A 14,403-nucleotide genomic window follows, 5' to 3' on the forward strand; every position below is an offset into this window, starting at 1 on the left:
TACATATATGTAAAAAAATCAAGATAATATATTTTATTTATAATTAATAATTATAATGATAAATTTATCATTTTTTAATAACATTATATAAGATATTTATGCTATTAATCTTTAAACACCTAAAATTTGTTATTTTCTTGTTCTATAGGAATATATATATGAGATATATAAATTACACTTTCCAATAAGCGACAAATATATTTATTGGTATAATGATTATACACATGAAATATTAAGCTAAATCTAAATTATTGTTTATTTTTATTATAAAATGTTTCTTTTTATATAATATATTAATGATAATATATCATAATTATAATTCTATTTTTATGATCGATTATTTCATCATTTTTTAATACATGTAGAGGTTCGCATTTTACACGAATTTTCTTCAAATTAAATTTTAATGCATTCCAAGTGTAATATGATTGGTTGAAATGAGTTATCAAAACAGATTCAATGATATTGAACCAATAGCTGTTGAGGTTGATCACCAATATTCTCAAAATAATATTGTTTTCTCTCATTTCAGTATTAATTAATGTATCAATAAAACCATAATATTTTAATAAACAATTAATATATTATATAAAATATAAAAGCATAGACTTTCATTAGAAAAAATTAACAATTTTCGATTTAAATCGGTTAGTCGATTCAATAGCCGCAGAAGGGGAGGTGGCGTTCATTATTGCAACGGAGTTTGGCGGGCAACATAACGGCGATTGGTTGGTCTTCTTTTCCGTAGTCAATGGTCGCCGCAGTCATTCGGCTGAGTATCGGTTCGAGTTTTCCCAGGAAAACAGTACTTCCCGCGGACCTATTGTCCCTGACGTGTCGGCAAAGCCAACGAAAGGAGGATTTATTGTGCGTTTCCATCAAGCACCAGAGGTAAGTCGCTATGTCGTCTCTAAAGAATGTTCCTATATGTCGCGATAGCGGATCCGCGGTTCTTTCTGTGCGATTCCACACGTGGTCCTCGACTTCGTTGGTTTAATTTTTTATTCTGCAGTAAATGAAGATTTTATTTCATCTGCCCGTATCACGGAGGAAATTTCTTTTTACCACTCAATACGATAGTTTTTATGTTTTATCGTATATGTATACCTCGCCCCTCGACAATCTTTTCTTTAGCGAGGCAAAAAAAGCGCAGTACGGCGTCAGTCTTGGATGCCATCTTCGCGCCGTGGCGTACTTGCGTACCACCACTGCAAAGTGGGGGCAAGAGAGCCACGTTGTACGATAGACGGCGATTTCTAAGGGTTTTGTACATAATGATTTGAATATTACTTTTCTAGTAAAATGTTGATGTGTTGTTAATATTTTTGAAATAGAAACTTTCATGTGCACGACGCTTTTCTCAAACACGTGTATTCTACATACTCCTAGTAGAAATGGATTGGATACATGATGCCATTTTATATATATTGTTATTTAAAATAGTTTATTATATTCTATGATATATTTTATCAATTGCATATTTTGCAATTTTGTTGTAGTTTGCAGATCTAAAATAAAAAAAATATATTTTTAAATTTTTTCATTTTTTTAATTTTTTTTTTTTTTTCATAACTTTCTTTTAAATCTTTTCAATCACAATATTTCGTTTTCCAAATTTCATTTTTTGTTTTATTTTAAATAATATTTTAAAGTTATTATTATTCATTGTTAAATATGTACTTGTGAATTGTAAATACTATTTTATCACTTATTAATGATTATTTAATACTATGAAGTTTCAGAGTATAATAATAGTTCAAATATTTCAGATCTTAGAATATTATATTTTAATCTGTTATTTATTTTAGTATGCACTATTTTATATATTATAATTTATATATTATTTAACTTGTGATATTAAAAATGAAAATATTATCATTATAAATATATAGTTTCGAAGATAATTGCATTAATTTTATAATCAGCAATTTTTTTAAAACTTTTTTTTATTCTATTTTTAATTTTTTTCATAATATGAAAGTAAAATTATATATTAATAATTATGCCAGTTTGTTTTACATTCAATTATGTTCATATATTTATAAATGTAAAAAGCAAAGTAATAAGAAACACAGAAATTCTAATTTTTTTTTTTAAATTATTTGTTTATGGATTTAAATTGAATTTATTAATATAATTTAAAACTTTCAATATCAAATCATGTATGCATGTCTTTATGCTATAAAGTATGTATAATATGTTGATTATTTTTGTTGTAGATTTATAAAAAATGAGTTCAAGTGCGTGTTATAAATGTAACCGGATGGGTCACTATGCACGGGAGTGTCCACAAGGTGGTGGAGGTGGTGGTAGAGGCGATCGTGGCCGTGATCGAGAAGGTGGTTTTGCGCGTGGTCGCGACAAGTGCTACAAGTGTAACCAATTTGGACACTTTGCACGAGAATGTAAAGAAGATCAAGATCTTTGCTATCGCTGCCAAGGTGTAGGGCACATTGCAAAAGACTGTCAACAGGTTATTATAATTCTAATGCATAATTTAACATATATATTAAATATTAAATTTTAATATATTTAATATATTTATTTTGCTTTATCAATATTTAATATAATCTTTTTTATTTTATATTTTATATTAATATATTGCAAAGTTTTATGCAATATATTGATAATAAAATAATGTCATGACCTAGAATGTTTTTAACAGGGGCCTGAGATGAGCTGTTATAACTGTAACAAGACTGGTCATATGGCACGTAGCTGTCCAGAAGGTGGTAATGATTCTGGACGTTTTGGAATGCAAAGCTGCTACAATTGTAATAAAACAGGTCATTTTGCTCGAAATTGCACTGAAGTCGGAGGAAAGGCATGCTATACTTGTGGCAAGACTGGTCATTTAAGCCGTGAATGTGATCAGGACGACAGAAAGTAGGAGATAACCGGAATCCGTGCCGCTCGCTTAACGATAAGCCGTTTACCGTCGCGCGCGCTACTACCGGGGATTGTAGCTAGGTAGGGATGTGCGAACGTATGTCTCGTTGATGCGTATAATTGCTAAAAATGCGTTTTGTCATAGTCGTTCGAATTTCCATCTCTCCCCCATATCCAACTCTCGGAAACCCATTTTACTCCTAGTTTCCCTTCCCTTCTACATGTCGTTGTTCTCTTCGCAAGGGTTTTTTCTTATGATGTCTTTGTTTTTTTTTTTAATTGCTGTTACATTACACTATACATGCGTGCGCGCGCACAAAGTACATTTACACATAGGACACATCCAGCATTACACACTATACGATGTAATAATATTATAAACATTCAATTGAATTAGAGTAGAGACATGAATCCTCTGTCCCCTGACCTTCAAACTATCTCGTACATGTATTGTTTTGTGATGCAAGATGTATGGATTATTAATATATTTCATAAAAAAATTTTAAAAATGTAACATTTATAACATATTTTGTCAGCTTTGACTAATGGGATTTGAGATATTTGTTAATAATTCATATTCAAATAAAAAAATTATTAGTCCATTAAATTATGAATGGATAGTTGTTTGAAAGAAAGGGATATAATAATGAATACAAAAAAAGATTATAATAAATTTAATTTATATTCCTTTCTCACATCCACGCATCTTGTATCCGGTCCTCCCTCTCGAACTCTCTAGCAACTCGAGTTGAAAAAAGTTCAGAAGTAATGGGAAAGGAAATGAACATGCCGGCCCTGAATATATATAAGTAAAGTTTAGTAACGCCAATTTTTAATGTGTAAGGATGTAATGAGGATTTTTTATTTTATAACTAAATCTAATTTCAGATCAATAAAAACTGCACAATTGTAAGATTGTCAGTATTTGCGAGTTTATATACAGTTATACTTGGAATATTATTAATTAGATTATCATAAATTAGAGAAAAATATGCATGTTTCGTATATCAGATTCTTTAAGTGAAAATGAATATAATTATCAGTATGATCGTCAACGATCATTATGACGTATATATATATATATATATACATATAAACACAGAGGTCTACAAGTTTGAATATTTTTATGTACGATCATAATTGTTATATCAGGAATCACCATTGTTCATATTGTCAATGATTGTTACGAATTTTCAAAGGATGCACTTTGCCTTACTATATCCTTACATATAGTGAAATATTTCGTTACTAGGTATATGTATATATATATATGCGCATATGTGTATACATATATACATACATATATGCAGGAGCTGTATTTTGTACTGTAAAAAGCTAGATATACTCTGGTCGTTGCTGGTGACTAATTCCAATGATTCTCTTATTTATACATCACAAAAAAGAACAAATTATATTTTCATGTATAAAGTACTACATTAATCTTTTTTATAAGTTGTAGAACGAAATTTTTAGATACGATTTGTCTAGTAATTTTTCTCTTATCAAGCACATTTGTTATAGATCATGAGGCAATGAAAAAAAAAGAAAATGTTATGAATTTGGAAATATTTCTTTGTGAACGTGGTACTAGCAGGTTATTATGTTATTACAAGTACAAAGATATGCAAGATTTTTTCTAAAAAAAGAAAAATGAAAAAAGAATGCGATGAATGAAAATGTCTAATGATAAGCGAAATAGACTACAATTAAATTTGAACGGTAATACCGTTTATAAATGCGAGCAGTGATGTTAGGGCATATAAATTGATTGAATCCCTGATATTTTGATTGAAAATTCGTTCTACTGAACGAACAATTCAATTTAAATTAAGATCGTTCACGGATCTATGTTCAGTCTAGGTAGATTTGACGTGAACATGTTGTGCACATGTCTATTCATGTACTTATACAACTTTTCAAGAATATTTTTTTTTTTTGAAATTATGTGGTAAATGACCATGCATGGTCATGTGCATTACGTGTGTACAGGAAAACTGATGATGTTTTTACCAGCAGCGACAATGTGTATTAATGTTCAGAAGCCAGGCGTGCCTGACTCGGTGGAACTGATAAAAAGCGCCTTGAGCGTTATGTATCGGGTAGTAAAGGTGTCCTGTAACATTTTATACATTTAATTGTTCGGGACTTAAACCGATCTCAATGATTTTGGTAGTAGTAATCAGTGCGCTAGTGCGTCTGACGAGATTTGGAGGATCAAAAAATTGTATTTCGCTAATGGATCGTAACCTTTGGTGCTCTCATTGCATACATGAGATGTAAAAAAAAACCGAGTAAAATTCGTGTATGAAAGTAATTTTGTTCTTCGTTTCTGTAATCAATATGTTGTATGACTTCAACATTTATGGACACGGATAAATGATATATATCGTATAAGAAAAAAAAAAAAAACAAAAAAGAGAAAAAAAAACTATCGATGTCTTACTATGTAGGATATCGGTGAAAGAAAAAACATACCTTGAAGATATACGATTTAGGTGTGAGGTTCATTGGTGGCACCGGAGGTTCAGATGAGCATTAAAAATGAGTGCAAATAGGGCACCTGCGCTTTTGTCTCTGCTACAAGACTTACGTATGAATATTGTAAAGAATACGACTGTTACAGTGTATGAACTAATTCGATCCGTGTACGGCCGATCACGGCTCGACTTATATTAATCTATTAATACTTAAAGGAAGAAGATGAAGAAGAGGATGAAGAGGAAGAAAAAAAAAAGAAAATAAGCTACAAAGTAATAAAGGATTGCGGAGTATTTGAAGTTATGTTTTTAAACTGAATTTTTGAAATAGAATGTGTACGGAGAGGCAAAGACGAGATCTTGTTTTTCTTTTTTATTCCCCATATAAAGCTTATCAGATGATTCTAATCATCTATTATATTGTTGCACCTATGACTAAGGAAGTGTAGTACAATATACGAATATACTTCATGTACTATTTATGTTTCAGTTGAAAGAGGAGATCACTTATTAATAAAATGTAAATCTATAATTTCTTTTTTAGTTTGTTAATCCTTTGTATATATTATAGTATTTTTTTTAAATATTTGATAAATTTTCATAATTTTAATTAATATCTATAACTATAAAAAATATAAATAATAATAATAATAATAATAATAATAATAATAATAATAATAATAATAGTTAGTTTATTTTATAGATATTATTTTTAGAATTATTTCAATATTTTTTTTAATATTTTTGTAAAAATATTTTGGATTTTGTTCGTTTTTTATTATATTTTAAATAATTTCCTTATCTAAGTGTTTAACTTACTTCATGTAGTTATACAAGAAATGATACATAGTAATGATTCTTTTTAAAAAAAAAAGTTGAATTACAAAAAGATAAGTGACTGTAACAATTATAACTATTAGATTATATATTTTTTAAATTATCTTTTTAGATAATATTAATTATAAACATTAATAATATCGTTTAAAATAATTTTCAATTATCTATAATAATATTTAAATTTTCATATCTATGAAGATGTGAAGATATTTTGAAGAAAAATGAATATTTGAAATTAAACTTATATATTATATATTATTATTTGATTTAAATAAGTTTTGATTATTTAATTTAGTTTATTATTTTTTTAATTTAAAATGAATATATGTTATGGATTATTTAAAAAGTTATTTAATAAGTAACTAAAAAGTTACAATGTCATGTTACTATTATAACAGAACGGAACGATGGAATAACGAAATAAGAATCTAGGAACATGGAACATATGTAGGAATATGTATCCGGTCTGTGTGAGTTTCCCGTGCCCTCTCACCTTAATCTCACGTCTGTCAAACGGTCGTGAATTTTCAGAAGATGTGAGACTTCGGGAAGTGGGCACACCAAAAAGATTGCATCACGAACATTCGCATGATGCCTTGACGTTTAAAATATATTACGACCTCCGATGCTCCGATTTATTTGTGGTAACGACGAGAAGGAATCTGTCGGTAAAGGAAATAATCAGTTCATACAGCAATGGCCACGACAGAAGGAATCACGATAGAGGAGCTCAGGATTGAAATCGAGAGACTTTCACGCGAATTAGATTTAGCTTCTACAGAAAAAATTCAATCTGCTCAATACGGTCTTGCTTTGCTCGAAGAGAAGTCTGCCTTACAACAAAGATGCAACGATCTCGAGGCCCTCTACGAAAACACGAAACACGAGTTGGAAATCACGCAAGAGGTTAGTTCAAATAACTTTTATATTTTAATATACATAAATTATCTAGTAGTTTTTTTTTGAACATTTAATAAGTATATATAATTTTTAATTTCTTTAGCATAAAAATTCATCATAAAAATTATAAATATACCAGATTATAATTATAGACATTAATTATTGTATGTTCTAATAAGATAAATAAATTTATATTCTCTTTTAGATTGCTTATTGATATTAATAATAAAATTGAATTATTATATAATAATAATATAATAATAATATATATAATTATATATAATGAAAATATTTTGATTTTTAAATAGTACTATTTCTTATATGAATGATTTTTTTAGGCTTTAGCAAAATTTCAGACTACCACAAAATTAACTACAAAAAGTGGTATTGAACAAGAAGAGACTCTTCTTAATGAAAGTGCTGCAAGAGAAACATCTCTTCAGACACAAATTATTGAATTAGAAAATGAAACAAAACAAGTATGTATTATATTTTGAAAAAATATAAAAATAATAATTTTATTATGTTATATAATTTTTATTTAATTGTTTCATTTAGTTACGTCATGAATTAGAGCGTGTACAAGCAGAACGTGATCATGCATTACAAGAACGAGAGGAAGTTGGAAAAGATCATCAGCAAGCAGAAACAGAAAGAAAATCCTTACGTACTATGTTACGTGAATGTAGATTTCGTGAAGCTCGACTTTTACAAGATTATTCAGAATTGGAAGATGAGAATATTTCATTACAGAAACAAGTGTCTGGTTTACGATCCAGTCAAGTAGAATTTGAAGGTGCTAAACACGAAATAAGAAGATTAACAGAAGAAGTGGAACTTTTAAATAGCCAAGTTGAAGAATTAACAAATTTAAAAAAAATTGCTGAAAAGCAAATGGAAGAAGCACTCGAATCCTTACAAGCTGAGCGGGAAGCAAAGTATGCTCTTAAAAAAGAATTGGATCAAAGAATTAATAGTGAATCAATCTATAATCTTAGTAATCTTGCGCTTTCAATTCGAGGAATTACAGAAGATCAAACTATATGTAGTGATGGAGAAGATGATTCTCCTGCATTACGTAGAATTGAAGCAGATTTAAAAACTCAAGAACCAGGTACTTCTGCTACTGATAAACAAGTTGATTTATTCTCTGAGATTCATTTAAATGAACTGAAGAAATTAGAAAAACAATTAGAACTAGCAGAATCTGAAAAAGCTCATCTTACACAAAATTTACGAGAATCGCAATATGCAGTTGAAAAAAGTCAAAATGAATTACAGTCCTTTGTTGCACGTATAGTGCAATTAGCAGCTCATGTGCAATCACTCCATCACCTTCACTCAAAGTTACCTGAGAAACAAACTGAAGAACCAACATTAGATAAATTGAATCAGGTATATATGAAATATACTGAAATAAATTTTTTACTTTTTTATAATATTTTATATTTATATATGTTAATTGTCTTTTTATTTTAGGCAATTATGCAATATCATCAATGGAGTACTATGTCTGCACGTGAAGTGAATCAACTTCAAAAGGATTTAGCTGAATTAGAAAATGGTTTAACTATATCTGATTCAACTCAACAACTACGAACAGAATTAACAAATCTCAGAAACAAGGTATATGATTATTTATTATTTTTTTCATTTTTTATTTCATTCTCTTTAGTTTTGTCTTTTTATTATCATAAATTCAATTTTTTTTATTTTTGTATGATATTTTTTGTCTTATAAATTTATAAACAGCAACATTGTGGCAAATATTATGAAGAATGGAAATGTAAGTCAATAATATAATAAAATTTTATTGATAAAAGATTCAATAAAAAAAATAAAAAACAAATAACAAGAATAACTGTGACTCTGGCATAATAATATTTAATATTCAAAATTTAGACTTTGAATACAAATTATGGCATTTCAGATCCCTGAGTCAGAGAAGAGCCTTCGAGAAAAGGTTGGAACGTGTGATCCCTTTGACGTATTTACCAATTATTATAATAACAACTTGTCTTTTGCTCCTTTAATGATCCGTACAAGTTGCTTTTCAATGTCCTAACAACTTGTTGCTTTTGATAATTTCATATTCTTAACTATAAATATTATCATGGCTATTGATGATTATATCACATCATAAATTATCAAGCTCTTTTATGAAAATCATAAATTTTATATGCATTGTTTTGTTTTCATAAACGAGTTGACACATTATCTATTTGAATGTTCTGTTATCGAATGCTCGAATAAATGTACGGATCTCAATCGCTATGCACTGTGGCTTTAAAATAGAATGTGCTTAGGAACAAAAATTCAATGAATATTCTCCCTCTATTCGTTTCTATTTGCATCTAATGTAGCATGAGTCAGATTCACAGAGCGATTTGCACGATGTTCAAACAGACATTCTATATATGATTTTGATATAGTTTTACTAAAATTATTTCAATTGTCAAATGTCGTTTTTTTGAAACATAAACAATTTGATTTTATAATCAAGATTTTAATCAAGAAACAAATATTATATTGTTTCTTGTTTTTCTCAACAGATTGCAGAAACGTAATTTCTGAGAAACTAAAATAAAAATATTATATTATATGAAGTTTGGTTATAATATTTCTCTAAATTATAAATATATTATATATATAAATACTAATATATAAAAATAAAAAATATAAAATATAATAAAAATATATATGTAGTAATAAATTTTAAAATTTAAAATTTAAAATATAAAATGTACAAAATATCAATAATATTTTTGTAATTCTAATTATGTTGAAAATAATTAATTATCATATTTTGAAAATAATATAATATTATTAATATTATCATCTTATATTATCATCTTATATTATCATCTTAATATCTTAAAATATTTCTTATATATTATATGTAATGTAAATATAATTATATGATACAAGTTTTAAATCAGGGTGAAATGAAATTTATTATATTGTAAATTTTGAGAATTTTATTGAATATCAATCATTAAGTTATTAATTTTTTTTTATTAGCTTTTAATATGTTTAGTTACTTATTTTTCTTGTAAATCTTTTCTTGTAAATCATTTTAATCTTGATGTATATTTTATATTGTGTTATATATATATTTGTTCAAAAAACAACTTTATTTATTATTTTTATTATACTAAACTTTATACAATATTTTTTTCTTATTTTAACTTGTAGATTATATTTTTAGTAGTTTGTTGAAAAGAAAAATTTTATATAAATTTATAATAAATATGTAACAAATAATAAAAATAATTAATTACTAAAAAATAAAATTAATATGAATATAAAATTATTTATTATATTTCAGCTTTTAGATACAGAACAAAGAAGCATACAACTTGAATCCGATATTTCTATCCTTTCAAAACTTGCAGTAGAAGCTGGTGGTTTTCTGGATTCTGCACAAAATGATTTACAAAATATTTCGGATGAACTTGCACAACTTTATCATCATGTTTGTACAGTTAATGGAGAAATTCCTTCGAGGGTGGTTCTCGATCATGAAAAGATTGTTCCCGAAAAAGAGGAAGAAAATGGAAAAATAGAATGGTGTCGGACTTTATTTAAAACCGATATCCAAATTAAGGATTTAGAAAGTTTGAGTAAAGCAAAAGAAATTGCGAAACATATAGAAACCGCGATAGATCAAATAAAACATCTTCGAAGTGCTGTAGAGCATACAATTGAACTTTCCAAAGTTAAAGGAATGCAATCGAATGTTTGCAACGTTTGCGAAGGTAAGTTGAACAATTTTTTTCTTATTTGTAACAATTAACCTCTCCTTATTAACACAATTATTACAAATTACAGGATCAGTAAATGAGAATAAAGTGGAAGTAGCAGATTTACAAGAACAAGTAATTAGATTGAAGGCTTTGCTCTCGGCTAAACGCGAGCAAATTGCAACTTTAAGAACAGTGCTTAAATCGAATAAAAATACTGCAGAAGTAGCACTTACAAACTTGAAGAGCAAATATGAAAACGAAAAAAGCATCGTTAATGAAACCATGTTAAAATTAAGAAATGAACTTAGGATGTTAAAAGAAAATGCTGCAACATTTTCAAGTAAGTGATTGAAAAGTTTATTCAAATTTTTAACAATATGTTTATAATAGTAATATGTTAAGATGATACTTAAGAATATAGTTAATAGTTATAGTTATATAGTTATAGTTAATATTTTCCTTTTTTCTGTTTTTTGTTACTAACATTTTTATATTAACTTATTAACATAAAATTAACAATTTATTATCAGCATTTATGTATATTTTATTGCTTATAATGAGTTGTGTTACATTTGATTTTGCAGTTGCATTAGGAATTTGTTATCAACAATATTGCTTCATTTCGTAACAAAATATATTAACATATATTAATGATATATACTATCATATTTATTATATTTAATACAATAACAGAGCGATATATCTATAAAAATAGTTTTCTTTCTGCGCTTTTATTTTTTTTTTAATACTTTTTTTTTTATTGAAATTAAACATATGATATATTCTTTATACTTTATAAAAAAAATTTTTCTTTTTATATGACTAATATATTTTTTAATTTTCTATCATGTTTCTGATATTTCATAAGCTTCTTTCTATTTGGTGTTAATACCTGCTAACCACTTCTCAGGTTTACGTGCGATGTTTGCTGCACGTTGCGAAGAATACGTCACACAAGTTGATGAATTGCAACGTCAATTAGCCGCAGCAGAAGATGATAGAAAAACATTGAACTCACTATTAAGATTAGCGGTGCAACAAAAACTCGTTTTAACTATGAAATTGGAAGAGCTAGAGGTCGATAGAGAGTTGCGAAATACTCGAAGACATGCTACTAGTACAAGTGGCCGAGGTAGAATGCGAATGTCGCAACAAACAAACCGTCCTCATTTAGGCAGAGAATTTTTCTAGAAAATGATGAAGATGTGGAGCAAGCTATTCTGAGAAAAACAAGAATTTTAAATATTTTAATCTATTACTATTCATTATTGAATTATATTGCTACAAAAAATTAATTATACCTTTTAAAATTACTTTTTAAAAATGACAAAAATACTTTAGCATTATATTTTCATTGATTAATTTGTTGCCAACAAAAAAAAATAAATTCATAATATAATATTCGTAATATAATATTTTTATATTATATTATGAGTTTATTTTTTCATAATTTGACTTTATTTCATAAAATTGAAAGTTGAAAAAAATTGTTTTTATTATGATAAACAATTTTTATAAATATGCGTTACAAAGGATAAGAAGCAGAACATTTGGAAAATTCTGAAATGTTCATATGTTCTTGTATTGATATTGCTCCATATCATAGAAATTCATAGAAAACTCTGTCTTCTGTTACCAATATTGTTAGTAAAAATGTCTAACAAACATAGAATGTGTTTTTGTTATGCAAAATTTTTATTTCATGCGACATTGTTGCAAAATTGCTAAAATTTTCTATGTTTGAAGATTTATTCACAAAGAATTGATCAAAGATTCTCGTAAATAGCACGCTTATTGATATTTAATAAAATTAGATATTTAATAAAATTGATTTTTATAATCAATTATTTTCTTTTGTAAGAAAATATATCTGAATTGTAAATGTGTTTATTTTTACATTTTAACAATTGCATATTTTCCTTTTGTAGTTAGATTTATTTTCGTTATGATTGAGTATTATTATTATTATTATATCGTAAATAATTTCGCATGAATAATTTATATAGTTACATAGTAATTATGATGATACATCAACTTTTTTGTATTAATGAGATGCATGATAAAATGAACATATACTGTTTTTAGGTAAACAAACGAAAGAAAAAACGAGAACTTTACATTGCATACCATAGAGACAATATTATTGTGCGCGATTGTAGCATTTATAATCAAAGTAGAACAAAAAACATAATAGATGTATAGAATTGAGAAAAAAGACGTATAGAATAGCAAAATAACAGAATTAGGGACCCATTTTCCAAGTAGTCTGGATTATCAATCTATTTTAATTATGAGGAAGTGTTTTATTGCTTGCATAAAAATATTATTTTATTTTATTTATCATTTTTCTTTCAGTCATTGTTTTTTAATGTCTCTGGTACAATGGCATTTTAACTCGTTTTTGCTAGATTATTATATAATAATCATGATTTTAGTATTTTTCAAGAAAACATTTTTTATAGTATTTTATAAAACTTGGCCTAAATAGGCTTTAAATCAATTTTATGTAATTTGGCAACTTTTTTATATCTATTAGTGATATTATTGCATTCACTTCAGATTTATTTAGTAATTGTTGTTAATTTATATCTATTTATATATTTTAACCGTTCATTTTTTAAGTTATAACTGTGCTTTTTGATATTGATCAATGCATAATAATTGTTTTTAATAATAAACGTTTTTTAATATTCAATCTAGTTATTGTGTGAGACAACAAATTGATTATTAACTGTAATTTGGAATTATATATATTTTTATGAATATATATATATTGCTCTTTTTGTTTTTTAAATTTCATATATATTTTTAGCCATCTTGCATAATCAAGTTAATATTATTAGCGAAATTTTATAACTTATTTATGTTTTTTTGTATGCATAATAATAACAGATTAAATAAAGAATTATAAATAAATTTTTTTAATTACAAATCAAATAATCATTTTATTCAATGTTAAATTTAAGAATTATAAAAATTATGCAACAAAAATCATATATATATATGATTTGATGTTCGTTATATTTTATTTTATTTAATAATATTATTAATTAATAACTTTTTGTGCAAGAAGGCTTTAATGATTTATATATTTGTTGATACAAAATTGGATTACGGTAACTTTCAATATATATATATATATTATTCTTTACATTTAATTTACGAGTGCAAAATAAACGAAGAAGAAAAAGTAAAAGAGCATATATAAAATAGTATAAAGATTAATTTCAAAACAAAATTTTAATTTTCAAAAAAAAATATTTTATTGATATCTAATATCTCTACGAGATTTAGCATCTTCACAATTAAGTCGAAATTTTAATCAACTGTTGAAGTGCGCGCGAGCATGTGTGTGAATGCTTATATTTTCGTAGAGATATATATATGATACATTATGCAGGATGCAATTTTATATAATTTTATAATTTTTAGCGAGATAGAAATGGTGAAATTTGCTTAAAATTTTTTATTTTAATTTTATAAAGAAAAGAAAATATTTATTATATATATTTATATTTTTTATTACATTTAATATTTATTTTAAATCATTGTAA

General features: G+C 26.3%; 3 protein-coding genes across 6 annotated transcripts; 2 read left to right on the forward strand and 1 right to left on the reverse strand.

Annotated features, from left to right (window-relative positions):
- Positions 1-627: 627 nt before the first annotated feature.
- LOC102672609 (CCHC-type zinc finger protein CG3800) lies at positions 628-5,898 on the forward strand. 3 transcript variants are annotated; one of them, XM_006613051.2, is made up of 3 exons: positions 628-891; positions 2,220-2,473; positions 2,666-5,898. In XM_006613051.2, the coding sequence occupies exons 2-3, from the start codon at positions 2,231-2,233 to the stop codon at positions 2,888-2,890; spliced, it is 468 nt and encodes a 155-aa protein (XP_006613114.1). In that variant the 5' UTR covers positions 628-891; positions 2,220-2,230; the 3' UTR covers positions 2,891-5,898. The 3 variants fall into 3 exon arrangements, with proteins under 3 accessions (XP_006613114.1, XP_006613116.1, XP_006613115.1); XM_006613053.2 differs by lacking the exon at positions 628-891 and adding an exon at positions 1,148-1,267; XM_006613052.2 differs by lacking the exon at positions 628-891 and adding an exon at positions 1,160-1,262.
- Positions 739-1,443, reverse strand: LOC116185221. Its single transcript, XM_031509188.1, has 2 exons — positions 1,108-1,443; positions 739-1,006 (listed from the first exon to the last, which is right to left on the reverse strand). Exons 1-2 carry the CDS (start codon positions 1,342-1,344, stop codon positions 911-913), a joined length of 333 nt encoding a protein of 110 aa, XP_031365048.1. The 5' UTR covers positions 1,345-1,443; the 3' UTR covers positions 739-910.
- Positions 5,899-6,655: 757 nt separating the features above from the next.
- On the forward strand, positions 6,656-12,549 carry LOC102672929 (protein bicaudal D). 2 transcript variants are annotated; one of them, XM_006613055.2, is made up of 8 exons: positions 6,656-7,109; positions 7,442-7,582; positions 7,662-8,498; positions 8,583-8,729; positions 9,034-9,066; positions 10,432-10,861; positions 10,935-11,189; positions 11,760-12,549. In XM_006613055.2, the coding sequence occupies exons 1-8, from the start codon at positions 6,900-6,902 to the stop codon at positions 12,038-12,040; spliced, it is 2,334 nt and encodes a 777-aa protein (XP_006613118.1). In that variant the 5' UTR covers positions 6,656-6,899; the 3' UTR covers positions 12,041-12,549. The 2 variants fall into 2 exon arrangements, with proteins under 2 accessions (XP_006613118.1, XP_006613119.1); XM_006613056.2 differs by lacking the exon at positions 9,034-9,066 and having other exon boundaries at positions 6,657-7,109.
- Positions 12,550-14,403: the final 1,854 nt, after the last annotated feature.

The sequence above is a fragment of the Apis dorsata genome, unplaced genomic scaffold, assembly GCF_000469605.1.
Source record: "Apis dorsata unplaced genomic scaffold, Apis dorsata 1.3 scaffold_132, whole genome shotgun sequence".
NCBI lineage: Eukaryota > Metazoa > Arthropoda > Insecta > Hymenoptera > Apidae > Apis > Apis dorsata.

What these genes read in the sequence shown, in the direction of transcription:
- LOC116185221 (XM_031509188.1), bottom strand. Translation starts at nt 1,344, where the DNA reads ATGAAAGTTTCTATTTCAAAAATATTAACAACACATCAACATTTTACT. An exon ending in AAAGATTGTCGAGGGGCGAG is followed by an intron (nt 1,007 to 1,107) that starts GTATACATATAC and finishes CATTTACTGCAG; the next exon opens with AATAAAAAATTAAACCAACG.
- LOC102672609 (XM_006613051.2), top strand. Translation starts at nt 2,231, where the DNA reads ATGAGTTCAAGTGCGTGTTATAAATGTAACCGGATGGGTCACTATGCA. An exon ending in TTGCAAAAGACTGTCAACAG is followed by an intron (nt 2,474 to 2,665) that starts GTTATTATAATT and finishes TGTTTTTAACAG; the next exon opens with GGGCCTGAGATGAGCTGTTA.
- LOC102672929 (XM_006613055.2), top strand. Translation starts at nt 6,900, where the DNA reads ATGGCCACGACAGAAGGAATCACGATAGAGGAGCTCAGGATTGAAATC. An exon ending in CATTAGATAAATTGAATCAG is followed by an intron (nt 8,499 to 8,582) that starts GTATATATGAAA and finishes TTTTTATTTTAG; the next exon opens with GCAATTATGCAATATCATCA. An exon ending in TGTTTGCAACGTTTGCGAAG is followed by an intron (nt 10,862 to 10,934) that starts GTAAGTTGAACA and finishes TACAAATTACAG; the next exon opens with GATCAGTAAATGAGAATAAA.